General features: G+C 46.8%; 1 protein-coding gene across 22 annotated transcripts in view; it reads right to left on the bottom strand.

Annotated features, from left to right (window-relative positions):
• Window positions 1-25,748, bottom strand: part of MYO18A (myosin XVIIIA) — a 778,205-nt gene that overhangs the window by 105,821 nt on the left and 646,636 nt on the right. For all 22 annotated transcript variants that reach the window (XM_086955115.1, XM_086955123.1, XM_086955114.1 and 19 more), the window contains one exon: window positions 6,912-6,995. In XM_086955115.1, coding sequence (XP_086811241.1) covers window positions 6,912-6,995 — 84 coding nt within the window. The remainder of the gene's footprint in view (window positions 1-6,911; window positions 6,996-25,748) is intronic.

Below are 25,748 nucleotides of genomic sequence, written 5' to 3'. Positions count from 1 at the left end.
TCAGGCTGGACTGTTCTAATGAGGCACAGGGTCAAGACTGATTTGCATATGGTTGGGTCTAAACTGGGGTGGCATGGTGAGCAAAAGAACAATGGATTTGACCTAAATCTAATGACTGGGGGTAAATGTTTGATTTGCTCTGCATTCCATCCATCATCTGTGTGTCTTTTGCTTTCTCGCCCTAAGTGCGCCAGTTATGGACAGATGTGGGTCCCGGGCTCACTGGGCCACCGAATTCAAGCTAGCATGGCTGATGAGGGGAGATGCCCAAAAACCGGTCCCAGGATGCTTGTTTTCTGTCCAGGGAGGACCTGGCTTGCAGTTCAGGCTGGACTGTTCCCATGAGGCACAGGGTCAAGACCGATTTGCATATGGCATGGTGAGCAAAAGAATGATGGATTTAATCTTGATCTATTGACTGGTGTAAATGTTTGATTTGCTCTGCTTTCGTTCCATCATCTGTGTGTCTTTTGCTAATGCCTGTCAGGGCACCGCGCCCAAATGCCTTCCAGCCAGGGCAAAGTGCCCAAATGCCTGCCAGGGCACAGCGCCCGTTGCCTTTTGGACAGGCGGCCGTGGTGCCTTCTTGCCCATGTTATACCTGCCCCTTCCCCCGGTGCCTGCCAGGGCAAACATCCCAGTGTTTCCACATGGACTGTGGCTTGACTCCTGGGAATGAACATCTGGGTGGCTCGTGGTGCACAGCATGTTGGCGTCCTTTAAACCACACTATTGATTACATCCATAAACACCGAATCGGCTATAGCATCACGGGGTCGCAGTATTATGAGAAGTGTCTAATGTGTATCAGCGCCGACTCCGAGGCGGAAACATTAGAGTGCTTAGCAAAGCTTCTGAGAGCAGTCCACGATTCCTGCGCGCACCAACGGGAGGGAGAAATCCATACCCCGTTGATGGCGGCCTCCCCTACAGCCTGCAATAATCTCAGACTGAAACCAGCCTCTGCGGGGCTTTATTCCCTTCATCGATCGAGGATTACTGGCCGTGCTCGCACCATTGTTTTTCTAAATCAGTTCCCGCGCGGGGCTTAATTGGAAAAGATGCGGGTGTAAAGCTGCGCCTTGCACGGGAATGGTTGGACGCGGATTCAGTCGGGAGGATGGGGCAGGCTGGAATTCATGAAGCCGTGGGGAAGACACACCAAGATATACCCTCGGCCAATCTACAGGGTAGTATGTCGGGGCAGAGGAGCACGTGCTCAATAAAGTCGTGGGTACCAGGAAGATGTCTATACCTTCTACAGGGAGGCATGGGGTATGTCACCGAACAGGCAAGCTAGTTAGTGGTAAAAAGACGCCATGCTGACCAGATAACAGGGCAGGTTCTACCAAACTGAGAGAAGTGTATGTCACATGGAAGTGAAGCACAGTCAGATGGGGGCAGTGCTTAATTTGCCCCGGTGGGGCCCACGGCCCTCATTTTTGGGGAGTGGTGCTTATTTTTCTGCCACAAACTTTGAACCCGAGTAAGAAAGAGAAATACACAAAGGTGTGGAAGGAGATGAAGGGAAATGCTGAAACTGACAATGGAAGAATGAGGGGAAGAAAAGAAACCGCAGGCGTGGGAGCAAGATAAAGAGAGATTAAAGAAGCACGAGGTTGAAATCAAGACAGCAGCCTTGGCATTTGTGACTCCTGTTATTCGAAAACGCAAGCGCTTATTGTTTTACAAAGTAAGCACTGGATGGGGGGCTCTAGGGGTCAATGCAGGCTGGTACATCACAACAAAGAGCCTGGGGCATTGGAAAGAGGCATTTTCCTTCAGAAAATCACCGTCAATGTGGTGTACACTTAAACAATATTCTAAAGGGTCATAGTAAACGTTGTTGTTACACATTCCATGAAGTTATTTCCAAAATGCAGAGAATCTTACTTCCACAGAAGCAATTCCCTGATACCCGCAGGCTGCACTCAGTGCGGAGACCCTCAGATTTGCCTCGCAGAGTCTGGCGAGCGGTCGCCATGGCAACGCTGGCGCAGGTGTGCGCGGGGACAGCGCCCGGTGATTTATTTATTTATTTAATGTTATGTTATATAGCGCGAACTTTCCCCTAAGGTGTCAGAGCGCTTTACATAAGAACCAGTTGCAAAACATAAGGACTTAGGATTACATGTGTTACATAAAAGATACACACAGAAAAAAATTGCAAATGTACAAGATGTAAAGTCACACAAAGAAGAGACTGGTGAATATAATTATCTCTATATACATAGGGAAGGGATACGAAAGGATATACTCTAAGAGTCACATAGGAATGGTAGAGAGCATAAAGATGCTTTGTTTGCGCTGTGTGTCATTTGCGTGGAAGGGTAGCAAGCAGGGCCTTGTCGTCCTGTCTGCACGCGCGACTTCTGTCCTTGTCGGTCACCTGCTAGTTAGGTGTTGTCTCTGTACATGCCTCCGACAGTACATTCGTGCGTGTACTACTCATTAGGACTTCACAGTACAGATGCTCACCAGGTGTTTGCCGTCGTCTAAAACAAGTCTGCAAGTCGATGCGGCGCAGTGGGTACCAGTGTCTTAGCATTAACATCGTCATGCCATCAGTGTGGGCGTTAGTGTGCGCGGATTTCAGTGCTGTGTATTTGGCAGTTAACTAACCCTTTGTGTTTGGGATTGACTTTTGGTGAGAGAATGTGTCTTGCTGTATTACCTTAGAGTTTCGAACAGAAATGCTAAAGAGAGGGTACGTCAAACGCGCCATGCCCCTTTCACTTCCTGATAATTGCGGGGCGTAGAAGACAAGAACAGCGCTACTCGGCAGTCTGGGTTCAAAATGTAGAGATCCTGGCAAAGGACCGGTGGGAGACAGGAAGTGATAGGCTGCATGCCTCGAGTTGGACTAGGTGGTTTCCCAGGTGCCAATGAGGAAGACAGCTAAAGGTCTAAGGGTCTAAGGGGAGTGAGGGAGGGGCAATGATCTGAATTGATAATATGTATGTATGTATGTATGTATTGCGACTTTTATAGCACACGTATCACCAGAAGGCATCAAGGCGCTTGCCTTGGGATCCCGTCCTGGCTTTTCCCTGTGAGATAACCCCTACTGGGCATCCCCAAGGTGAAAGCCAGGCATCCCGCAGCGGGGGGGCCGCCGCAGTGGAGATTAAGCAGCTATTGCCCAGAGTTGCAGCATGGGACCCCATGATTAGAATAGGCACCGAGGCGAGAATTATCGAGTCCGTGGACATTTTTGGGTTCAGGACCCTGCCGCGTCAGGAATTGAACCCTGGTCCCGGGCCAGACCTCTGCATCAGGGTCTGCCGCTCTAATCAGTGAGCCACACTTCTCCACTGCCATGCAATATGGCTCGGGTTGTTATACAAGGGTTGAATTTAACTTCCTCAACATGTCTGTGTGTACCGGACTACACACGTCCCTCTAATCATTCCAGTGCCTGCCTATGAGTTTCTGAGTATATTTGTAAGGGTTTTAGTCCGGAGCGGTTACGTACTAGTACCTCATCCTGGGTTTTTTGCTTTTTCTTCAAGTTCCCCTACTCATCTCTTCAATGTGTGATATCTGACTCCCTGCCTCTCCCCCCAAAACACAGATCACCAGGGTGCCAACTCTAAGTGCTTTGCAGAAGACCCATAGACTGCTGCTGGACAGGGGGGTCACCAAAAGTGGGGCCAAGAATTACCCCTGAGGCAGTAATCTCCCTTAAATGGGCTGCTGCCTGGTTAATGGTACAAAAGGGGGTGGTGATGGACGGAGCATCTGAATCAATCAAACACTCACACCCAGTCAAAAGATCTGGGTTGAATCCATCACCGTTCTTTAGCCCACTCTGCCACCCCAGTTCAGACATGGCTATATGCAAATCAGTCTGACCCTGTGCCTCATGGGAACAGTCCAGCCCGAACTGCCAAGCCAGGTCTTCCCTGGACCGGAAACAAGTGTTTGGGATTGACTTTTGGTGAGAGAATGTGTCTTGCTGTATTACCTTAGAGGTGTCTCCTTTCTGGTGAACAATTGGCTTGGTAGTTTAGTCTACCCTGTTCCCATGATACACTGGGCCAGGGACAGACTGATTTGCATATAGCCAGGTTCTGAGCTGGGATGGTGCAGTGAGCTAAATAATGGTGATGGATCAAGCCCTGATCTTTGGACTGGGTAAGAGTGGTCTGCTTAATTCAGACACTCTGTTCATCACCACCCCCTTTTCTGAATCGTTTTTGGCCACTATAGGTGTGGCAGGGTATACTCAGACATGAGTCCCTTGCTCACTGCACCATCAGGATTCAAGCAAGCCGGGCCGACGACGGCTGAAATGCCAGAAACCTGTCCCCGGTAGCTTGTCTCCTTTCTGGTAAAGAATTGGCTTGGTAGTTTAGTCTGCCCTGTTCCCATGATGCACTGGGCCAGGGACAGACTGATTTGCATATAGCCAGGTTCTGAGCTGGGATGGTGCAGTGAGCTAAATAACGGTGATGGATCAAGCCCTGATCTTTGGACTGGGTAAGAGTGGTCTGCTTAATTCAGACACTCTGTTCATCACCACCCCCTTTTCTGAATCGTTTTTGGCCACTATAGGTGTGGCAGGGTATACTCAGACATGAGTCCCTTGCTCACTGCACCCATCAGGATTCAAGCAAGCTGGGCCGACGACGGCTGAAATGCCAGAAACCGGTCCCCGGTAGCTTGTCTCCTTTCTGGTGAAGAATTGGCTTGGTAGTTTAGTCTGCCCTGTTCCCATGATGCACTGGGCCAGGGACAGACTGATTTGCATATAGCCAGGTTCTGAGCTGGGATGGTGCAGTGAGCTAAATAACGGTGATGGATCAAGCCCTGATCTTTGGACTGGGTAAGAGTGGTCTGCTTAATTCAGACACTCTGTTCATCACCACCCCCTTTTCTGAATCGCCTGGTTAATGGCAGTCTATAATGAATTGGGGGTATCTCTCCAGGCACTGCGGCAAGGTCAAATGATCTTTCCCTGTCAACTCCATGTGGTTAAGTTGACCATACCGGCCCCTTGTCTCTACATCTGAGGGTGCGGTCAGAGGACTGTAATGCATCACTGAAATTGTTGGTCCAAGGCTGCGAGGATCGCAAGTGTGCATGTCAGGCCTCTTACCACACACTCTGCCCTGAGTTATCTGCCTGCCTGCACAGAGATTCACCAAGAGAAAGGACACCAGCCTCGGCCTGCAGAGTCTGCTGCACTGTTGAGGAGCAGCAACAGCCCTGGACTATGGAGATCAGCCCAGATCACCAATTACAAGACACAAGTCTTGTGAGCAGCACGGCCAGCGACTCTGCCTACCTGGTATGCCCACCATGCAGCATACGCTTCTTTCCAGCCCAAAAGGTGAATGTGTCATAAAATTTCCCTTCACTAAAGGATGCATTTGTTGGACTTGCATTCTGACAACAATATCCCCAATTTGCCTAGGCTGGAGTCAACCCCTTCGCCCCCCACTTATCCCAGTATTTGCCAGTGGAACACCAATCAGACTGTCACCGCTGGTTGGTGGTGGAGATCCAGCTTAGCAGCCCCGGAATCAGATGTACTTATCACAATATTGCAGCTTGTCTATTAAATATCTGTCATTCTACTCCACCTGCTGAACCTACCCAGTACATACACATCACAGAGGCAAGAGGGAACCCCTGGCCGATGAAAATCTCTATTATGCCGCAAAAATAGAGCACCAACCCTCAAGTGGCAACGCTATAATCACTATGTGCCCTCAACCTTAGGCACCAGAAAAACAACACTGTGATGGACAGGGGCTTAGATATGGGGCGGCTTCATTGCCAAATGCCAGGGGCCTCTTGTAACATCTGGAGCACAGAAGTCTCAAAGGACTTACAATTTTCTTCAGTGCTTGACTCAAAAAAGTTTGTTTTAACCACTGTTGTATTTACAGTAACTCTTACACTTCATAGTACGTTTTAAAGTAATCGAGTAGCAGGTATTTGTACCACTGATGTTTCGAAGCGAAGAGAAGATTAATCTTTTAACGGGTTTGTGAGGCCAGCTCTTGATTTAGCAATGCCACATACATCACCTGGTGGAAGCTGCCTTACACACCTGTTTGGAGTTATAACTCCCACGTTAAACGAGCTAGAGACCCGTGGGGTTCACCTGAGAACATTTCCCTTCTACTATTGATCTAAGGCTGGTTCAGGGATGGGGTTGATGGTATGAGGTATTTACCGCATCCAGTCAATGCGGATACCGGGTACAGTAAATACCTCCTATTAGAAGTTTTCACTCAGAAAATGAGGCGCCACAATTGCAGTTCGGGGCTTAGTTCACTCACTATTTACTGGGAATTGTCCTCTGCTAAATGTCAGCATGTTTGACCCGCCGAAATGTATCTGGAGAAAATTGTGGGGATGTGGTAATGACAACTGTACTCGGAAAGCCAATATGTGCATAATTTAACACCCCACGATTAATTGAGATCTGCATTTGTAATAAAGACATATTTGTTTTAAAATCTAATTAATCAATGCTTCGCACAGCGACCTTTACTGAGCGTGAGAGCTCTGTGTTACATTTCATGTGGTTCAGACCTTCACATCACCTCCCACATGCTGGGCCTTTTCTGCTTGAGCACAATTTGCATAAAGCGAGTTCTGGGTGGCCGAGTCTTCATAGACCTTGTGCCCACTGGCTTGGACCTGCAGGGGGAGCACCTGTGCACCTTAGAACCTTGCTCCAGCCATTGGAAGCATCCGGAGAAAAAGCGTGCCTGTGAATCCCCGATCACACATGGACCTGCATTAAATGCCCCTCTGTGCCTGTCACAGAGCATGTCCCTGCATGCCTTCTTTTCGTGCCTTTGGCTGCCCTGCACCCATCAGAGCTCTGTACCAGGTGTGAGGTGTACCAGGTGTGAGGTGTACACTGTCACGGTGTGGTGGCTGATAGTCACCTTCTCCAGCTGCTCCTGCTTCTCCTTGTTGGCCTCCTCCAGCTGAGACTGCAGGTCATTGATCTGCGCCAGGTCGCGAGAAGCCTGTGGAAACAGAAGATGGAGATTGGTTTACACGGGTGCAGCAGAGGCCTTGCACGCTTTCATGCAGCCTATCAAGACATACCCTGGGCTACCCGTGGGCGCCAGTGGCGACTGGCGAGCGTGCAGAGTTGTCTTGGACAGTGAGAGCATTTCATACAAGCATCCCTAGCCGAATGCAGTGCAACTGACACACACAGCACTGCTCACACCCGCTGCTGTACATTTGACACACCAGCACTGCTCACACCCGCTGCTGTACATTATCCCTTGTGGTACTTTGTACCGACTTTGAGCAGCTTCCAAGCACTATCAACAATAGTGTTAAGCGCTGTATATATCATAAGCTGTCGATTTCATAGATACTCAGTTTCCCATCTTGGAAGGATGGTTAGCTGAGAAGGACTTACCGGGGTTGAAGCTCATGGTGAGCAGTTCAAGGGAGATGTCAGCAATGAGCGATTGACCCACTGAACCATCTTGCCATCTTCATAGGACTATTTTCAACCGTACAGCAGAAAAAATGTGTCTGTAGTCACTCACATGTTCCACCACCGAACACTTATGCAGCATTACAGCCACCTCACCCAGCACCAGTCACCCATGCAAACTGGTCACTCGTTCTTGCAGCATTGAAAGGATTATTAACAGCACCGTGCGCTCCTCCACCACCTTCACCCCCAACCATGGACGTCTTTAGGGGGTTGCAGCTGCGACCCGTAGCTTGCCCTCCGAGACCCTTTGCACTGCCTTTAGGCCCCTGGCATCAAAGGTGGCAACATCAGTGCCAGGAACACAGGGGTAACAACAGGCTCTATTTTCTGTGCATTTTTCACTATACTACTACTGAATAATATTTCATTATTCACTAATAGTTTAACAATGACAATGTATGGGAGAGGAGCACAATTACAATTTAGGGGAGAGGAGCACAATTACAATAACGACTAGGGCAGTTGACCTCGAAGCTGTGAAACCAGGTTCGAGTCTCAGCAAGGACACTTAACATCCTGTGATTCTGGGCAAATCAATTAATTTCCCCGTGCCTAACAGAAGTGAATCTGTCGCAACTGGTGCTCATGAAAGTGCTCTGATACCTTCGGGTCTAGTCTGCGCTCTATAAAACAAAAATAAAAGACATTTTACCTGGAATGCACCTTTGATCGCAGCAAAGGTAAATAAAAATGCATTTAAATGTATGTTGTGTGTGTGCTTGTGGGTAAGAGTGTATGTGAGCGACAGTGAGTGCGAGGGAGTGAATTGAATTGAATGTGAGAACGCAGTGTTATGCTTCCAAAACTGTCTTAGACCCTGGCGTACTGAAGGCAATTCCTGTCTTATAGAGACGGACAGTGGTAAAATAATGTTGCTGGCATAGTTGCGGCCATTCGTATGGTGACAGACACCTGTAACAAAATATGGGCAGCACATTGAAGGTAATTCTTGGAATAATAAGCAACCATGGTAAAATACGGTTAGTGGCACACTAGAGGTATTGCCAGTGCTAGCATATTGGAGGTATTCCTTGGCACAAAGGAGCCCAGCCTGACTTATGGGAGGAGGGCAACATGACAAATGCCATCATGATAAACTGAGGTAATTTTCTTACAATAAGGATCACCTATGATATATGGATGGCATACATGGAAACATTCTAGCAATGAAATATTGGGGGCACCCCTGACATATGGTGCATCCATGACAACATGCTGCCACTGGTACAATGGAGCAAATTGTTAACATATGGTGGCCATCCATAGTACATTTTGATAAAATGGGATCTATTCTGAGGGAGTATCAGATTTCATAAGCTTGGTATACCATGAAAGGATTTGAAAATGTAAAGAGTGCCCTTTCAGAGCCTATTTCATTTTAGAAAATGTATTTGAAAACTGTGCTTTAAAATGCATTATATACCCACTCTCTTTTCACAACGTTCTTGGGAGAGGGGGGAACTTGTTAGTAGAAGCCTGGCCTTTCGGCTACGTGTGCTCACTACAATATCGGGTGAGATTGACTTCCCGGGAATCTCAAAGATTAAATCAGCTTAGGTGACATCTAACGTGTACTATCGCCCTAGTTCAGACACCTAACACCACAGCCTTTCTAAAATGGAGCTCAACGGCAAGCACACTTTTAGAATCAAATACCCCTCCACCCCTCTCTCCAAAAGTGCCACTAAACGTTTCAAACACAACTTCCTGAGGGCGCACCCGGAAACACCCTTTGCTGACACCTACTTCTCATCGGGCAATGGAGCCCTGAATACTGATTTCATCTTCCACACCTCACGCAGAGCCCAATGGAGAAAAACTTTCCTATCTCTACTCACAGTCTCCATCACCAAGAAAACAGCCCATGGCTCAACTCTCACCATCACACCTTCCCACCTCTTCCCTGGCAGGTCTACCATTACAATCTACAATACCGGGATTGTCCTGATCCAAGCCACGGACAAGAACCTGGAACTACTAGACAACCTTTCCCCAAGTTCAAAGAGCACCTCTCCAAACTACGGACCCGAACCCAGAAGTCCGCCAGCACTATCCCCCCTGACTTCGTAGCCACCACCTACTACACCTCTACCACCAGTACCCCAGTAAATGGCCCACCTGCTGTTAACGCACGCCACTCCCCAAGGACAGTCACGAACATCCCCACCGCACATACTAGTAGCCCCTCCAACATGACACTTGTTATCCCCACACACACCCCCTCCATCCCTCTCCCCTCGGACAGATCATCCCCCACCCACAACACTCCACCATTTGAACAAGCCACCGCCCAAAGTTTATCCACCCCCTCCCATCTCCCCCTCGACAGACACCTCTCCCATCTCCCCCTCGACAGACACCTCTCTCTCCCCATCTCTCTCTCCTCTCCCACCCACGTGTCTCTCACACCCGACACAACAACTCCCACCCACAACACGCCTACATCTGCACACACCATCACTCGGAGTTTATCCACCCAACCACCCCATCCCCCCCATGGCAGACACCTCTCCCTTCCCCGCTCCCTCCCCACTCCCACTCATAACGTCATCCCCCTCCCAACACAAGATACAGAACATACCTCCTCACTTACCCTATCACCCCCCTCTCTCCCACCTCCTATTCTTAGCCCTCACTACCCTTCTGTCTCCCCCACTGTCTTTAATCTTCACTCACTCTTCTACTCACCTGTACCGTCTCCCACTGAAGTCACTATCTATGCTTCCCACCCTTCGCCTGCCTCACCTTCACCACTCACACCCCTCGCCCACAAACACGTCCACACCTTGAATACCATCCCACCCATTAGCACCGCGGAACACCTCATCAACCCTCCTGACTTGACCTTATCCACACTCCAACAAGTCAAGGAGGAAATTTTACTAATCAAAAAAGACATCCACGCAATCAAAGACCTTCTCTCCTCACAGCCCAGTCAACCTCCCACCATCCCATTACCTTACAAACGACGCACCCTTCCTACATGCACTCGCCCCCGACGACACCAGCAATGGTCCACTATCCCCGTTCGCAATAACTCCCACCGCCCCCGTCGTGTTCTCAGCCCCTTGTCGGACCTCGACCTTTGCTCTCTCCTACGCTCTTATGGCCCAGGTCCGGTAAAAGGTTCTCCCAATTCGCACATCCCCATACCCACAATTCCCACAAACGCTCTGAGGCTCCCAACACTCAACAACAGAGGCTCCGTCCCTAACAACCTCAGGAAAGTTCCCCTCACACTAGAAAGCTCGACCACCCTTCTCTCTCCCAAACTCAAATGCATCCTACTAAACTGCAGATCGGCCCAGAGACACTCCTCCGACATCGCGGATCTTGTCACAAATAGGGAGCTAGACCTAGCCTTTCTAACGGAAACGTGGCTCACTGAAGCCTCTACCCCGATTATGGACATACTAGTCCCCCCCAATTACCACATCATTAGGCTGGACAGGTCTCCTGGCAAGACGGGCGGGGGAATTGCATGCATTGTTAAGAGCAACCTCTCCGTTACTCAAGTCACCTCACCTTCCCTCTCCTCCTGTGAACTCCTCTGCCTAGACATCATCAGTGAGGGCAAACAAGTATGTACTCTACATCTCATTTATCACCCGCCTGGTGACAATCTCATATTCTCCCAACAAGTCATGGACCTGATCACTTCCAACGCCGGTCGGCAGACCACTCAAGTCTATCTGGGTGACTTCAATCTCCGCTGGAACGATCAGAAAGACACTTCAGTGAATAGTCTAAAAACTTTCCTCAATGCGCTTGACCTCACCCAATTATGTGATAAACCAACACACGACAAAGGAGCGATACTCGATCTCATCATTGCCAAAGAGAACGCTATTCAATTGGAAGCGATTCTACCCTGCGATTGGTCAGATCACCACATTATCACCTTCTTTATCAACGAAAAAGTTAAACCTAACCCTATTCAACCAATCAAATCCAAAACATGGAAAAGGGATTTGAAGAATCTTAACCCCTCCACCATACCTCCCCACATCGGCAACCTCCTCCTTCCCCCTCCAGGGGCCTCAGATGTTCAATCACTGACTGACCACTACCTTGACTCTATGAATACAATAGTCAATGAAGTCGCCCCTCTGCAACTGAAGAGAGTCTCCACCAAAATCTCTAACCCCTGGTATGATGACAGTCTCAATGACGAAAGGCGTAATATGCGAATGGCAGAGCGCACCTGGAGATCGGACCCTTCAGCACTGCATCTCAAAAAGCTCAAGAACAAGAGAAATGCCTACTTTAGGAAAATAAAGCGCACAAAGTCGGACTTCTTCAGCCGCCAGTTGGACCAAGCGAAGAATAGGCCAAGAAAACTGTTCGAGCTAATTAAGACCCAAACAAAGGCACAACCCACACAATCAAATAACACAACAAATGACACTCCACACTGTGAAGCCTTCTCTGCTTTCTTTAAACATAAGACTGACAACATAAGAAATGACCTCATCATGGATGTAAATCGATACTCCAACTACACCAGAATGGCTGACACTCAACCTAAAAACAATGCATCCTGGCAGTACTTCGACACCTACTCGGAAGAAGCTATACACAAACTGCTCTGCACTCTGAAGCCCTCTAATCACCTCACAGACCCTCTACCTGCTAATGCTGTAAAAGACTTTATCCCCTTGCTCCTCCCTCTCTGGACCAAGATCATTAACAGCTCTTTGCAACAAGGACACATTCCAGACTCCCTTAAGGTGGGGCAAGTCACGCCTATACTCAAGAAACCTACAGCTGATCCGTCTGACCTAAACAATTATCGGCCCATCACCAATATCCCCACCCTGGCCAAACTGTTGGAGAAATGTGTCCAACTCCAACTAACAAAACACATTGACCATTTTGACCTCCTCAACCCTCATCAATCAGGTTTCAGAGCGAAACATAGCACGGAAACAGCTATGACACACATAATTGATGACGCCCTCCAAATTCTGGATCGTAATGAGTCCTGCCTCCTCATCCTTCTTGATCTCTCGTCAGCATTTGACACGGTCAAACATGAGAACTTGTTGGGGCTACTAAGTACTAGGATGGGGCTATCGGGAACTGTTCTCAAATGGTTTTCGTCTTTCCTTCACAACCGGTCTCAGAGGTTCAAGATTGACAATGTACTATCTACACCTGTGCCTGCAGATCTAGGGGTTCCACAAGGATCCACCCTCTCTCCTACACTGTTCAACCTCGTTATGGAACCCCTCGCCACCTTGCTTCAAGCATCCAATGTTCAATTCCATATGTACGCTGATGACACACAACTCTACCTAAAGTTACAGTCCCCGGAAGATATCAAACAGCTGAATTCCACGCTTATTAACACCCAATCCTGGCTGGCCAATAATCACCTCAAACTGAATGCTCTAAAAACTGAGTTCCTACTCATCTCACCTCCGGCGAAAATCTCCACCACCCAAACCTGGCTCAACAACCTAACAGCACTCAATGTCCAACCTACCATCGTGGACTCGGCGAAATCCCTAGGCATCACACTCGATGCCAAGCTCGACATGCAGCAGCACGTCAGCAAAGCCACAAAAGCAGCTAATTTCCAAATTAACACGCTGAGGAAAATTAAGCCCTTCCTCCCGGCCAAAGACTTCCAAACTGCTGTACAAGCTCTAGTCATCCCTCGAATAGACTACGGAATTGCGACCCTCAGCGGTCTCCCACTATCCACAACAGCACCCTTAAGAGCCTCCCTGAACGCTGCCGCGAGACTCATTACTGGCTCTAGAAAGCACTCGCACATATCCCCAGACCTAAAGTCTCTAAAATGGCTGCCTTTTGAAGCCAGAATACAGCTAAAAATTGCAACTATGACACACGCGGCCGTGCACCACAAGGCACCCAACTACCTCGCTCAAAAGCTGTCTATATCAGGAGGTTCGAGATCCAATAGGAGTACTAAAAATCTACTCTTGAAACCTCGTAGATTTCGGAAAGCGAAAACTTACAAACGCTCCTTCTCTGGAATGGCACCCAGGATCTGGAATGCGCTCCCTCCTGAAACAAGGCTAATCACCTCCACTGCACTCTTCAAGAAAGAGGTGAAAACAATGCTTCTGGCCAAGATCTCCTGATCGCTACAGATGTTGGGTCAGAGACTCTGCATTGCTTGTACCGCTGCTCTGCCTTTCCCCTGGCACTATACTTGACTTGTTGGGGGCACTATTACGCTACTCTCTTACTACCGACCAAGATATGATACACGTTGGTTTACTGATCCACCTGTACGCCAGTGTAGTCGGACCAATGACCTGTGCTGCTCTATACTACTCCCTTACCTTATCATATATGGATTGGTTTTATGTTTGTTTTTATCATCCATGTTATTACCATGTTACTTACCATGTTATTACCATGTTATTATCATGTTATTACCATGTTACCATGTTATTTACCTGATCATATATGGATTGGTTTTATGTTTGTTTTTATTATCCATGTTATTACCATGTCACTGACTATTATACTGTTCCCATTACCTCTGTTTACTCCTTTTGCCCCCCCCTGTCTTTGTGAAGCGCTCTGATATCTGTAAGGATCCTGTTCGCGCTATATAAAACTTTGAATAAATAAATAAATAAACATAGATGTTTGTGATGTCATTATAATTAAGGTCATATGAAATGAGTTCCTTCGGAAAAAACAAACAAGATCAAGGGTAATATGACATCACTTGGTGTGATGTCATTAAGGTCATAGGGCATGTGATGTCACTTCCGCTACCCCTTGCATTTTGTTGAATTGACGCCCATGTACCCCTCCCTGCTGGCAGTACGTACCCATCTGCTAATCGTACACCAACTCATGCAGCAGACACCTACTCCGTAAAGCCCCATACCAACCTGACAGCACAACACTCAGACAGCCGTATAACCACCGATTCAGCAGCACAATCATTCCTGCCAACACTACACTCTCCCCTGCTGCCGCACATCAACCCCTGCCAGCACAACAACCACCTCCTGCCAGCAAAAGGCCTGCCAAGGTCGGCAGGATGCACTGCGGCTGCCAGCCGATACACCTGCGGCAGCAGAGCCTTCAACGCGGGGCCAGATTCAAGAAGACTGCAGCCTCTTTACACAGGAAGGAGCGGTGGGTGGAGGGGATTACTTGGGGTGGGGGCTACAGAGCAACTCGTCTTAGCAGTGCTAGGCAGAGGGAGCACGTAGCAAAGATAAACAGAATCAGACAGCGAAGAAGGCGTCCTCTGTGAAGAATGTCAGTTGGGTGTCGCTGGTTATCTCTATGACCAGGGCTTTAAGTGGGATGAAAAAACTGGGGGGTCTCTCAAAGGGGCGTGGCCAGTGTACTTAGGGACGTGGCTTTAAAACACTTTTGCAAAAAATCTGTTTAGCATAGTGTGCCGCCCGACTTGTATTTTGTTGTTTCTGTCATTGCATCCAGATATATAATACAACAAGTAACATCATACTTACAACAAGTAAGTACTATTTGCTTTGTCAATGGTTATTGTTTGCATAAGATAAATAAGCTGCAACTATGGCTCGTTACATATAATATTGAAAAAGCTTCCAATTAAAGCCCTGGTGACCCTACCACAATGTTGCTGCTCTTTCAAAAAAGAGACGGGAAATCCATAAAGAAAATGACTCTTTAAAGAATTTCCCTTCCCCCAAAACTCTCACCTGGCATGACGTCATGCCGTAACTTCTCCGCTAGTGAGAAGTGAGGGCAGGCAACATAGATGTGCTTGCTGTCTCGAAACGGGTCTCTATCGGGCTGTTTTGCACCTTGGCACTTTTTCCAGACTACAGTGACAACAAACTACTGTCACTGCAGTCCGGAAAAAAAAAACGGACCACCTGTGCCAGGGCTCAAAACAGTGAGGTCCCCTTTAAAAAACTGCCAGTGCTCAGACCCCTGGAGACCCGGCCCACTGAAAGCCCTGTCTATGACACTAGTCAAGGATGCTCAGATACTATTTCTAATGGACGCTATCATAGCGGATCCAGTGTTCTTGGGATCGTCCTAGAAACAAGCTCGGGCCTGGTTCATGGGTATTTGTCACCCCTGGCAGTAACAGTGGCCCACGCAAGGGAAAGCTGGAGTTCCACTTCCGAAAGCACCACTGGTGGCCATCTTGCAGTTCTTTACGCATGAAGAGCATTTTCCGACGAGCCTTGGGTCTTACTCATAAAATTGCTTCCTCTTCATATTTAGTTAATTTGAGAATGTTCAATGGAGGAATTTAAAGAATGAGCCATCGTAACCACTCTGTTGGGCCAGGATTGTATTTATTAGGCCACCTATGCCAATATTTTGTGCTTCAGGTAATTAAATGTTAATGTTTATTGGCATTTGTATAGCGCGTCATCACCAGCGGTCTCTTAGCGCTAATGAGAGAATAGCCAAACCCCACCAGCAGTTACCAGTCAGTGCGCCTCCCTAGTTAGAGCACATCATGTCCCCAAACCTGTGTGAACAACAGAGTCTTAAGCTTTTTCCACAGGATTCCCTACGCAGACTTTCCGGTAGCTTATTCCACAGTTGAGGGATCAGGATTGAAAAAGCACGTCCGCCCCAGGTTGCTTTATCAAACCGTGGGCAGGACAACAAGCCTGCCTCGGATGAGCAAAGGTCACGTCCTGGCATGTAGCTCCTTGGGCTATCCGTGATGTATTTCGGTGCCTTTCCAAAAGGAGCTTTGTGTACAATGCAGAGGCCCTTAAACCTGCCCCGCTACTTAATTGGGAGCCAGTGCAGCTGCTGCAGAAGTAGAGTAGCATGTGAACGTCTTGGGAGCTTGAAAATCAATCTTGCCGCGTCGTTCCTTATTACTTGCAGCTTACCCAGGGGCGCAACTAGATCTTAATTTCGGGGGGGGCTAACATGGCAGATGAAGGGGCGTGGCTAATGTAAATCAATGGGGCGGAGCTAAAATGGCAGATAATCAGGATCGGTTAATGCTCAGGTCAAGCTGAGAAAAAAATGTGGTGAATTCTGCATTTGAAACTGGACAACAATTAAAGCACACATTTTTGTTAGCTTGATGCATTGCCCCCCAAAACCCATACTCACCCTGAATCTTAAAATTACCCCTGGCACACCAAAACACATACCCACGCTGAACCCTAAAATTAACCCCCTCACACCCTAAAACCCATACCTGCCCTGAAATCTATAATTACCCCTGGCACCCCAAAACCCATACCCATCCTATCCCTAAAATTATCCCTCCCCGGCACCCCAAAACCCATACCCACCCCACACCCTAAAATTACCCCCTGGCACCCCAAAACCCAATACCCCCCTAAACCCTAAAATCACCCCCCTGGAGCCCCAAAACCCATACCCGCCCTGAAACCTAAAATTACCCCTGGCACCCCAGAAACCATACCCATGCTGAACCATAAATTCCCCCTTGCCCCCCAAAACCCAAACCCACCCTGAACCTTAAAATTACCCCAGGCACCCCAAAACCCATAGCCATACCCATGCTGAACCATAAATTCCCATCTGGCACCCCATAACCCATACCCACCATGAACCCTAAAATAGCCCCCTGACATCCCAAACCCACACCTGCCCTAAACCCTAAAATTACCCCTGGCACTATAAAACACATACCCACGCTGAACCCTAAAATTAATCTCATGGCACCCCAAAACCCACACCTACCCTGTACCTTAAAATTACCCCTGGCACCCCAAACCCCATACCCATGCTGAACCATAAATTCCCCCCCGGCACCCCATAACCCATACCCACCCTGAACCATAAATTCCCCGCTGGCACCCCATAACCCATACCCACCCTGAACCCTAAAATTGCCCCCTGACACCCCAAAACCCACACCTGCCCTGAAACCTAAAATTACCCCTGGCACACCAAAACACATACCCACGCTGAACCCTAAAATGTCCCCTGGCACCCCAAAACCCACACCTGCCCTGAAACCTAAAATTACCCCTGGCACACCAAAACACATACCCACGCTGAACCCTAAAATGTCCCCTGGCACCCCAAAACCCATACCCATGCTGAACCATAAATTCCCCCGGCACCCCATAACCCATACCCACCCTGAACCATAAATTCCCCCCTGGCACCCCATCACCCATACCCACCCTGAACCCTAAAATTGCCCGACACCCCAAAACCCACACCTGCCCTGAACCCTAAATTACCCCTGGCACACCAAAACACATACCCACGCTGAACCCTAAAATGTCCCCTGGCACCCCAAAACCCATACCTACCCTGAACCCTAAAATTGCCCCCTGGAATCCCAAAACCCATACCCGCTCAGAACCCTAAAATTACCCCCTGGCACCCCAATCCGTAACCCACCCTGAACCATAAAATTACTCACTGGCACCCTAAAACCCACACCCACCCTGAACTCTAAAATTACCCACTAGCACCCCAAAAAAAAATAAACACTATAAACTTACACTACATTTGCATATTTGGAGGGGACTGTCCTCTTTGACGTTTCTATGTATGTAAGTCAAGAACAACATTCACAGTAACCTAGATATGCAGGCAGTAGGTAATGCTGTGCTGAAAAATGCATTAAAGTTACTGGAACTTACACAAAAAAACTGCTGCCTGCTCTTCTGATACTATACTGTGGAGTCTGGCTGATCAGCAGCACTGTGTCCTGGCATCCAGCCCCCCCCGAAGGTCTCACTGTGTAGATCAATGTGGGTCAAATGCACAGACAGCAGGGGGAAAGGGATGGCCAGTGCAGGTGAAGCTTTTCCTTTGTAAATTAATTCCTGCTGGCGCCATAGCCCAGGGTTTGCGGTCTGTGCACTTGTATGGAATACACATCTATACAAGTGCACAGACAGCACACCCTGTGCTAAGATGCCAGCAGAAATTCCTTTACAAAGGAAAAGCATCACCTTAACTGGCCATGCCTTCCCCCTGCTGTGCACATCTTCACACCCCATGCTCACAACCCATCAAGTGCTTAGGTGAAATCCCTGCCTTCAGGCAAGGATTTCACCTCTGCCCCACTCTAAAGGAAACACAAGAGGTCAGGGCAGGGGGGTCGGTTCACTCGCTGAAACTTTTCAGAGGCTCGCTGTCTGGCTCGGGCTGCTGGGCCTCTCAGAAATCATTAAAACAATCACATTCTCGGATCGGATGCGCAGCCTTCCTGCACCATTTCAGTGCGTGTCATCTTAGCCCGGGCAGAGGAGGCGACGGGGGGGGGCTGAAGCCCGGTGAGCCCAATGGGTGTTGCGCGCCTGAGCTTACCTAACAGCTTATCTGGTAACCCTGTAAATTGTAAAATGATACTTGTATAGCGCACTACTCACCCGCAAGGGTCTCAAGGCGCTTGTACGAATACCGCTGTGGAACCCATCCTGGCTTTCCCTGTGAGGCGTCCACTCCTGGGCACCCCCAAGGTGGAGGCCAGGCATCCTTAGCTTTGTGGGGGCCGTTGTGGAGATTAAGCAAGCTATTGCCCAGAGTTGCAGAGTGGGACTCCATGATTGGAATAGGTTAAGTATAGCGCATTGCCAATGTCCAATCGCGATACAATTAGTGCCGTCACTTCTGTGCACAGAGTTGAGTGTGATAGGAGGGATGTTAGTTTCCTAAGTTGTCTCAAAAGGCCCACACAGGCCCCTACCACAGTGGACACTTAGTTTGACAGTGTAAGCTTAGCATCTAATTTAATGCCTAAGCTCTTCACAACTGAGACCGGCATGGGTGTAATACCCAACTCTTGTGGCCAGAATAGATTAGACATGGGGATGACACCCGTGGTGATGGCTATTACCTCTGTTTTGTCAGGATTCACTTTAAGCGAATTGGCAGTCATCCAGTTTACTGTATACCTAAGGATGTTCTGTACACAGGATTGCGCTTGAAGGGAGCTGTCGATCCGAAGGATCAGTTGAGTGTCATCCACATAGTTAAACACTCGACAGTCCATTTGAACCAAGGCTGCCACCAATGGCTGGAGATAGATGTCGAAAAGAAGTGGGGAGAGCGCAGAGCCCTGTGGGACTCCACAAGACAGTGCACCTTTACTGGACACACGGTCCCCTAGCTTAATCCTTTGTGATGATCCTTCAGGAAGGAGGAGATCCATTGATGCACCACACCGCAGATTCCCAACTTCTGAATTCGAGCCAACAGTTGGCCATGATTCACGGTGTCAAAAGCGGCTGTTAGGTCTAGAAGGATCAATGCACAAGGTTTGCTCTTGTCAGCCACAAGCCTGAGCTCATCTAACACCAAAAGCATCACCAACTTTGTACTGTGGTGGACCCTAAAGCTCGCCTGCCGCACCTGAAGTAGCTGGTGTTTCTCGATAAATAGTGAGAGGGTTCTAAGTACATGTTGTTCAATTACTTTGGCCAAGAAACGGAGCTTAGATATAGGCCGATAATTCTTCAGGTTGTTGACGTCTGACCCTGCTTTCTCCAACAGCAGAGTTACCATAGCTTCCTTGAAGCTGAGTGGGACCTGCCCAGTTGTCAGGGATTGATTGATGAGGGAGAGGAGATACCTCCCCATCACTGGGAGGGTTACCTTAAACACCCTAGGTGGACAGGGGTGCTCTGGTGACCCAGACTTGACTCTGGCCATGATGCGGGACATTGAGTCTAGGTTTAGTGTCAGTAATGTGGAGAGTTTATTACCATGGGTGCTCGGTGGTACTTCCACAACCAAGGAGCGTTGACTGATCTGAGTGTTACTTATGTCGGTTAGAATATCCTTGACCTTGCTTAGAAAAAAGGTCTGAAACACGTTACAGTCCTATAAGTTAGCTGTGGCCTTCTGTTCCTGCTTTTGGCTTAATTCCCTCAACACTTTGAATGTCTCCCTCTGTGTGCTAGTCGCCTCCCTAATTCTGGCCTCATAGAACTCAGCCTTCCTTGTGATGATGGCTTTTTTGTAAAGGGCTAACACAGCTTTATAATCCTAGAGGACCTCTGAGTCATACGATTTTCGCCACTGCTTTTCGTACTGGCGAAGAGTTTGTTTCTTTCCTCTTAATACCTCCGTGAACCAGGGGGTACCCTTTCCTTTGTTCATTACCCTTTCCCTCTGTGCAGGAGCTACCTTGTTGATGGCTTCCCTCAGCCTATTTGTAAGCCTCTCGCTTTCCTGGTCAAGGTCCTCAAGCTCCCTCCCTAAAGCGTTGTCTCTACTGGTGCTTCCCAAAACTATTTTCTATGAGCGCATTGGCAGAAAGGTGGGTGCCTACGATTTTAAAGACTGTTCTCACACATCAACCATAATTCTGGGAGTCCGAACTGAAACACATGGAGAGTACATGCAGAGTGGACCACGTGGCAGGTGTAAATAGCTCAAGTCAAGGGGTTTGCCTGGTAAAGAACCACCATCACTGTAATGGCACTGACCAGAACCAAATTTGTGACATCTTTAGAACCATAAGAGAAGATTTTTTTTCTCAATTTCTCATAAGGGAAGGTGGGCTTTATCCCATGGGCAAACTGTTGGTACCAACTGGTGGATTTGGTACCCTTAAAAGCGATCCTTGTTTATTTTGTCTGAACAAGGCAAGCTGCAGACTGTGAATGTGTGGACACCGGTCTTAAAGTTGAGGCTCCTGAGCTATTAATCTCCATTAAAGGCCTATTTTTTTACATGAAATTTGAGATTCTCTACTAGAAGTTCTCCTCTCGAAACATCTTTTCTGGTTTGGGGCGGAGTAATCATGATTCTTTCACTACCTCTCTGTCTTGTTATCAAGAGGACACTGTCAAAGTTTTCTGAGATGGAAAACAAATGCAAGAAAGTGACATCAGGATCTCTTGTTCAATATTAGATTTCCGACTTTACTTTTAGAAAAAGTCCAACACATAATCCAGCCTTAGTTCGGAAAACTCCTTGTTCTCCTCCAACTGTTGTGGTAAGCTACATCTGCATTCCAAAGTAAGACTTCGCTGTGGTATTGATGCCCACACATGTTGCATGCACACAGAGATAAACGTAGAAACTATGCCTATTTTCTCACCATTATGGATGAAAGTCTCTTCCTGCAGCATTCTTTGAACGGGTGCACTTTCCTTCCTGGAAACAATGAGACGGAAGCCCTCTTGTGACAACTATAAGAGCCCGAGACAGCCTGAGAGAGACTTGAGGAACCGTCAGTGGTGCTGCACCCTACCGCAGCCACCGAAAGGCAAAGCGCTGTGAATACAGAAGAGATGGGCACAAAGCTCCTCTTCTGCTTATTCCAGCATAAATTCTAGGAGCTGGTGTATTCCTCCTGAAACTCACTGGGCGTTTGTTGCAATAACAGAACCAGACTGCTAACTTACATTTATTAACGGCTCTGCTTCTGAGGGTATACCCTTCCATTCCTGGGCTTTCATTCAACACAACAAAGTCATACATTCCGGAAGTACTGGTCTCTATCAAACTAAACACTTACTGAGCAGAGAGGGTACACAGGAATACCAAGCAACCAGTACTAAAAGCTCAGAGCTGATATCAGACCTCAGCAGAGGTAGGAACTAAAGCCGCTGACTCGGATTCTGCATTCTGGAAGTTGTAGAGTTTCATTTTAAATGGAAAAAGGTCCCACAACGCAATTGTTTGTAAAAAGGAATGTCCATGACTGAAACATACTTTCGTTCACAGCAAAGAATCATGTAGTAGCCATACATAAACATACAACGTGTAGAGCAACCTGCCTGCCACTGATGAAGATCTGCTCATGGAACCCTTAGGAACCCCATCAATAGTCCAGGACGGAGAAGCCAACTGGCTGCAGTGGCCCTGGGAGGACAGCAGATGAAGGAACACACAACCCTTATGAGGCATGTCCTACTACTGTATCCAGATACATAACAGGACCTCAGTTTGAGATAGAGCCATAGCAAGTATCACAAATCTAAACATCATTCGCAACTTAAAATTGGACTTGGCAGGCTAAACAGGGCCCTACTTGGCTCTGCCTGTGAAATTGGAAAATCCTCATATTTCTGGAAGGAGTGTTTAACCCGAGAAGAATCCAACAGCGTAATCTCTTTAACTATATTGTCCGCTTTCGAAGAGAAAATTGCGCAAGGGGATTCTCATCTGCTTTAAGCAGAAATCTCCACCCAACTCTAAATTAGACCTAAAGTAACAGCTAAAGTCCCATACTTGGTGTTATAGTACTACCAAAAACAGAAACAAAATTGTGTGCACCGCAGATGGGAGGATGGCAATGAGATGGAGGGCCTTCGACATGATTGCTGACTTTTTAGATTTTGCACTGTTAACGTATTAGTCAGCATAATGCAATTTGTAATTTTTTTTTTCTTGGGAGTTGTTTTCTTTTAAATGTTTATTTTAAAACAAAAAGATGTGTAATTACAAGGTTTAAAGAGATGTATCATTTCTACAAAGTATGTTTACAGTAAGGAGTTTGGAGTCAGGGCTGTGTGTTATCAGTGTAACGAGTGTGCGCTATATCGTGTTGAGTGTCTTGGGAGTGGTTGCAAACCTGTGCGTCTGGCATGTATTTTAGCCAGAGTATATATCAGTCTGGAAGTTCTGAGGTGTGTACATGCATGTGTACTTATGAGGCAAGTTTATGTTGAGAGGAGTATCTGCTCAAAATGCGTAAGAATTCATGGGTAGGTGCATGTTTTAGAATTGGAACCAGGGGTGCAACCGTGGCCTGATCAGGTAAGAGCGGAGGGGCGGATTTCGACAGACGATGTCGAGGAAAAATAATTATTTAATTTTCCCTCTGCGTCGTATGTTGAAGTTTCCGCCCACCGCTCTTACCTACACATGCCGGCGCTGCAGGGGTGTGCATTATCAGACTGAGTGCATATAGAATCACGAGTTTCTGTGTTTTCTGTGCATATTGGAATGTGTGTACCCATTAGGCGTGCAATGTCAGTCTGCTTGTAAATAAAATAATGAATAAAGCTCTTTACAGAGCTATCCTTCAATTAAAAACATTTAATAGTAGTTATTGTTTATTTTATTTCATAAACAATGCATTATAAACGTAAGGCATACAGTTTGTGAACTTTTTCAAATAAAAAATAATTCACATGTGTGTGTTTGTCAGGCATGTATATTGAACCAGGAGTGTGTGTCCAAAATGGGTAGTGGGTTAGGAGCGCGTGTGTTACAAGTTAAGTCAGGAGTGTATAGTATCAGTCTAAGTGTACACAGTCATGAATGTGTATGTTTTACAAGTGGGTATGTCAGAAGACTGCCTCCACATGTAGTAGAGTTTGTATCAGGTAGATTGTGTTTATCAGCCATGTGTCTCAGTTACAGTGTATAAAAATGTGTGTGCTTTATTAGTCTGTGTCTCTAAGAGTGTATAGAGTCAAAAGTGTGAGGCTGTACCATGAGGAGCATGGACTGAGGATGGCGTGTGTTTTGTGAGTATGTGTTTACAAGGCTTTATGGAGTATTTGTATCTGACGTGTGTCCTGTTTGTATATGAGCTTGAGTGTGCATAGTAAGGATTTAAAAGTGTGTGAGTGTGTCGAGCATGTATGTATATAGAGACAGCAGTGTGTGTTCAAAATGTGCTAGAGTCAGGAGTGTGCGTGTTTGTTTGATGAGTGGTTTCAGGAGTATATATTATCCATTTCACTAATATAAGTGTTTTTGTGTTGTCCCTACTGGTTATCTGGAGTGTGGTTATTCATGTTATATGTTTTATGAGTAATTGTATTAAGAGTCAGGCATGTGTGTATTTCAGAGTTTGTTTAGTCGGAAATGGGGTGTCTGTATTCCGTTGAATGTGTGTGCATTGAGCGTGTTTAAAACAAGTAGTGTGTATATTATGCATAACAGAGAATTCATATATCTGTTAGTTGTCAAGCATTTCTATGAATATGAATGTATATAAAGTCAGGAATAACAACTCTTCTCAGAGCTTCCCTTCAATAAATAACCGGTTATTATTTATTATTTATCTTTTTCAAAAACAATTCAGAAGTTTGTGATCAATTTAAAACATATTCACAAACTCCTGTTAATAACTAATGCAGGAGTATATGTTTCTAAAGAGTATGTAAAAATGTGCAAATATTTTTGAATAATTCACAAGTATGTGCTTGTGTGTGTCAAATATGTATCGGGAGACATGAGTGTGTATTCAAAATATGTTAGGAGTTAGTAATGTGTGTGTTTTATAGCTGAACACAGGAAGGATTGTTAACATTCAAAGTGCCTTTAGAGTCATGAATCAGAGTGTTTTTATATGAGTGTGGGTGTGTTTGTGTCTCGAGAGTGTGTAGAATTAGGTGTAAGCGTTTAAGAGTATGTGTATTAGATGGGTTTTTGTGTCATGTTGAGTGTATATGTATTAACCATTTATCATGTTTGCCCGGTGTCAGTCTGAGTGTATCTACATTTAGGGGTGTGTGTTTGTGTGTCACAAGTCAATAGTATGTGTCCTGCAGAAGTCTACAAATGTCTTTATTGCTGGTGTGTGTCCGATGTGTATATTGCTTAATGTGACTGTTCACCATATCTCTTGAGCATGTGCATCACTTATAGTGTGCCTGCATAGGGTGTTGTTAAGTGTGTGTATTAGAGAAGTGTGTTGTGTATGCGTTGGATGTGTGTCTCATGTGGAGTATGTGTACCACTCATGTGTATGAAGTATGTTGCCTATCTGACTTAAGTATAGGCTATATGCTGTTTGCAAACTCAATGCAAAAGTCTGGAATTTTTTCATAGGTTCACATTTCACTACTGTTTATGGACACTCAATACAGCTCGTAAACTTTTTTTTAAAAAGGTGTTTGCCTACTTCTGTGAATAGAACCTTTAGCAGACATGCGCACCTGCTTATTACCTTATATCTCCAAAATGTATCTCCAAAATGTATTTTATATCTCTTCATTGATATTTTGTACACATGCATCTACCTACAACCATTGGCCGGTGGGGAGTGAAATGTGGAAAGATCAGTAGAGAGAAATGTGAAGACATTTATATGTATAAACAAGTAAAGGAGAAAGAAAATACCCTCCCACTCTCCCAGAGCACTGTGTGCCATTATGGTTAAAGGCATACCCAGTTCAGCCATATCATTGTCTTGTTTTATTATTATAGTGCGCTTTACTCTAGACTCAATGTGAATCGAAGTACCCTCTAACATGTAGGGTATTGCAAGCTCCTTGAATTCTTGGGACAGGAAAGTGATGCATGGCCCCAATGTCTTTTCAAAATGGTCTACTTTGTAATCTATGGCTGCTGAGATTTTTCCATAACGACATTGTTTGGGAGGCAAAGAAGA

The sequence above is a fragment of the Lissotriton vulgaris genome, chromosome 2_1 (genome assembly GCF_964263255.1).
Source record: "Lissotriton vulgaris chromosome 2_1, aLisVul1.2, whole genome shotgun sequence".
NCBI classification, from domain to species: domain Eukaryota; kingdom Metazoa; phylum Chordata; class Amphibia; order Caudata; family Salamandridae; genus Lissotriton; species Lissotriton vulgaris.
Note: the sequence above shows the minus strand (reverse complement) of the source record. Positions and strands in the feature narration are given on the sequence as shown.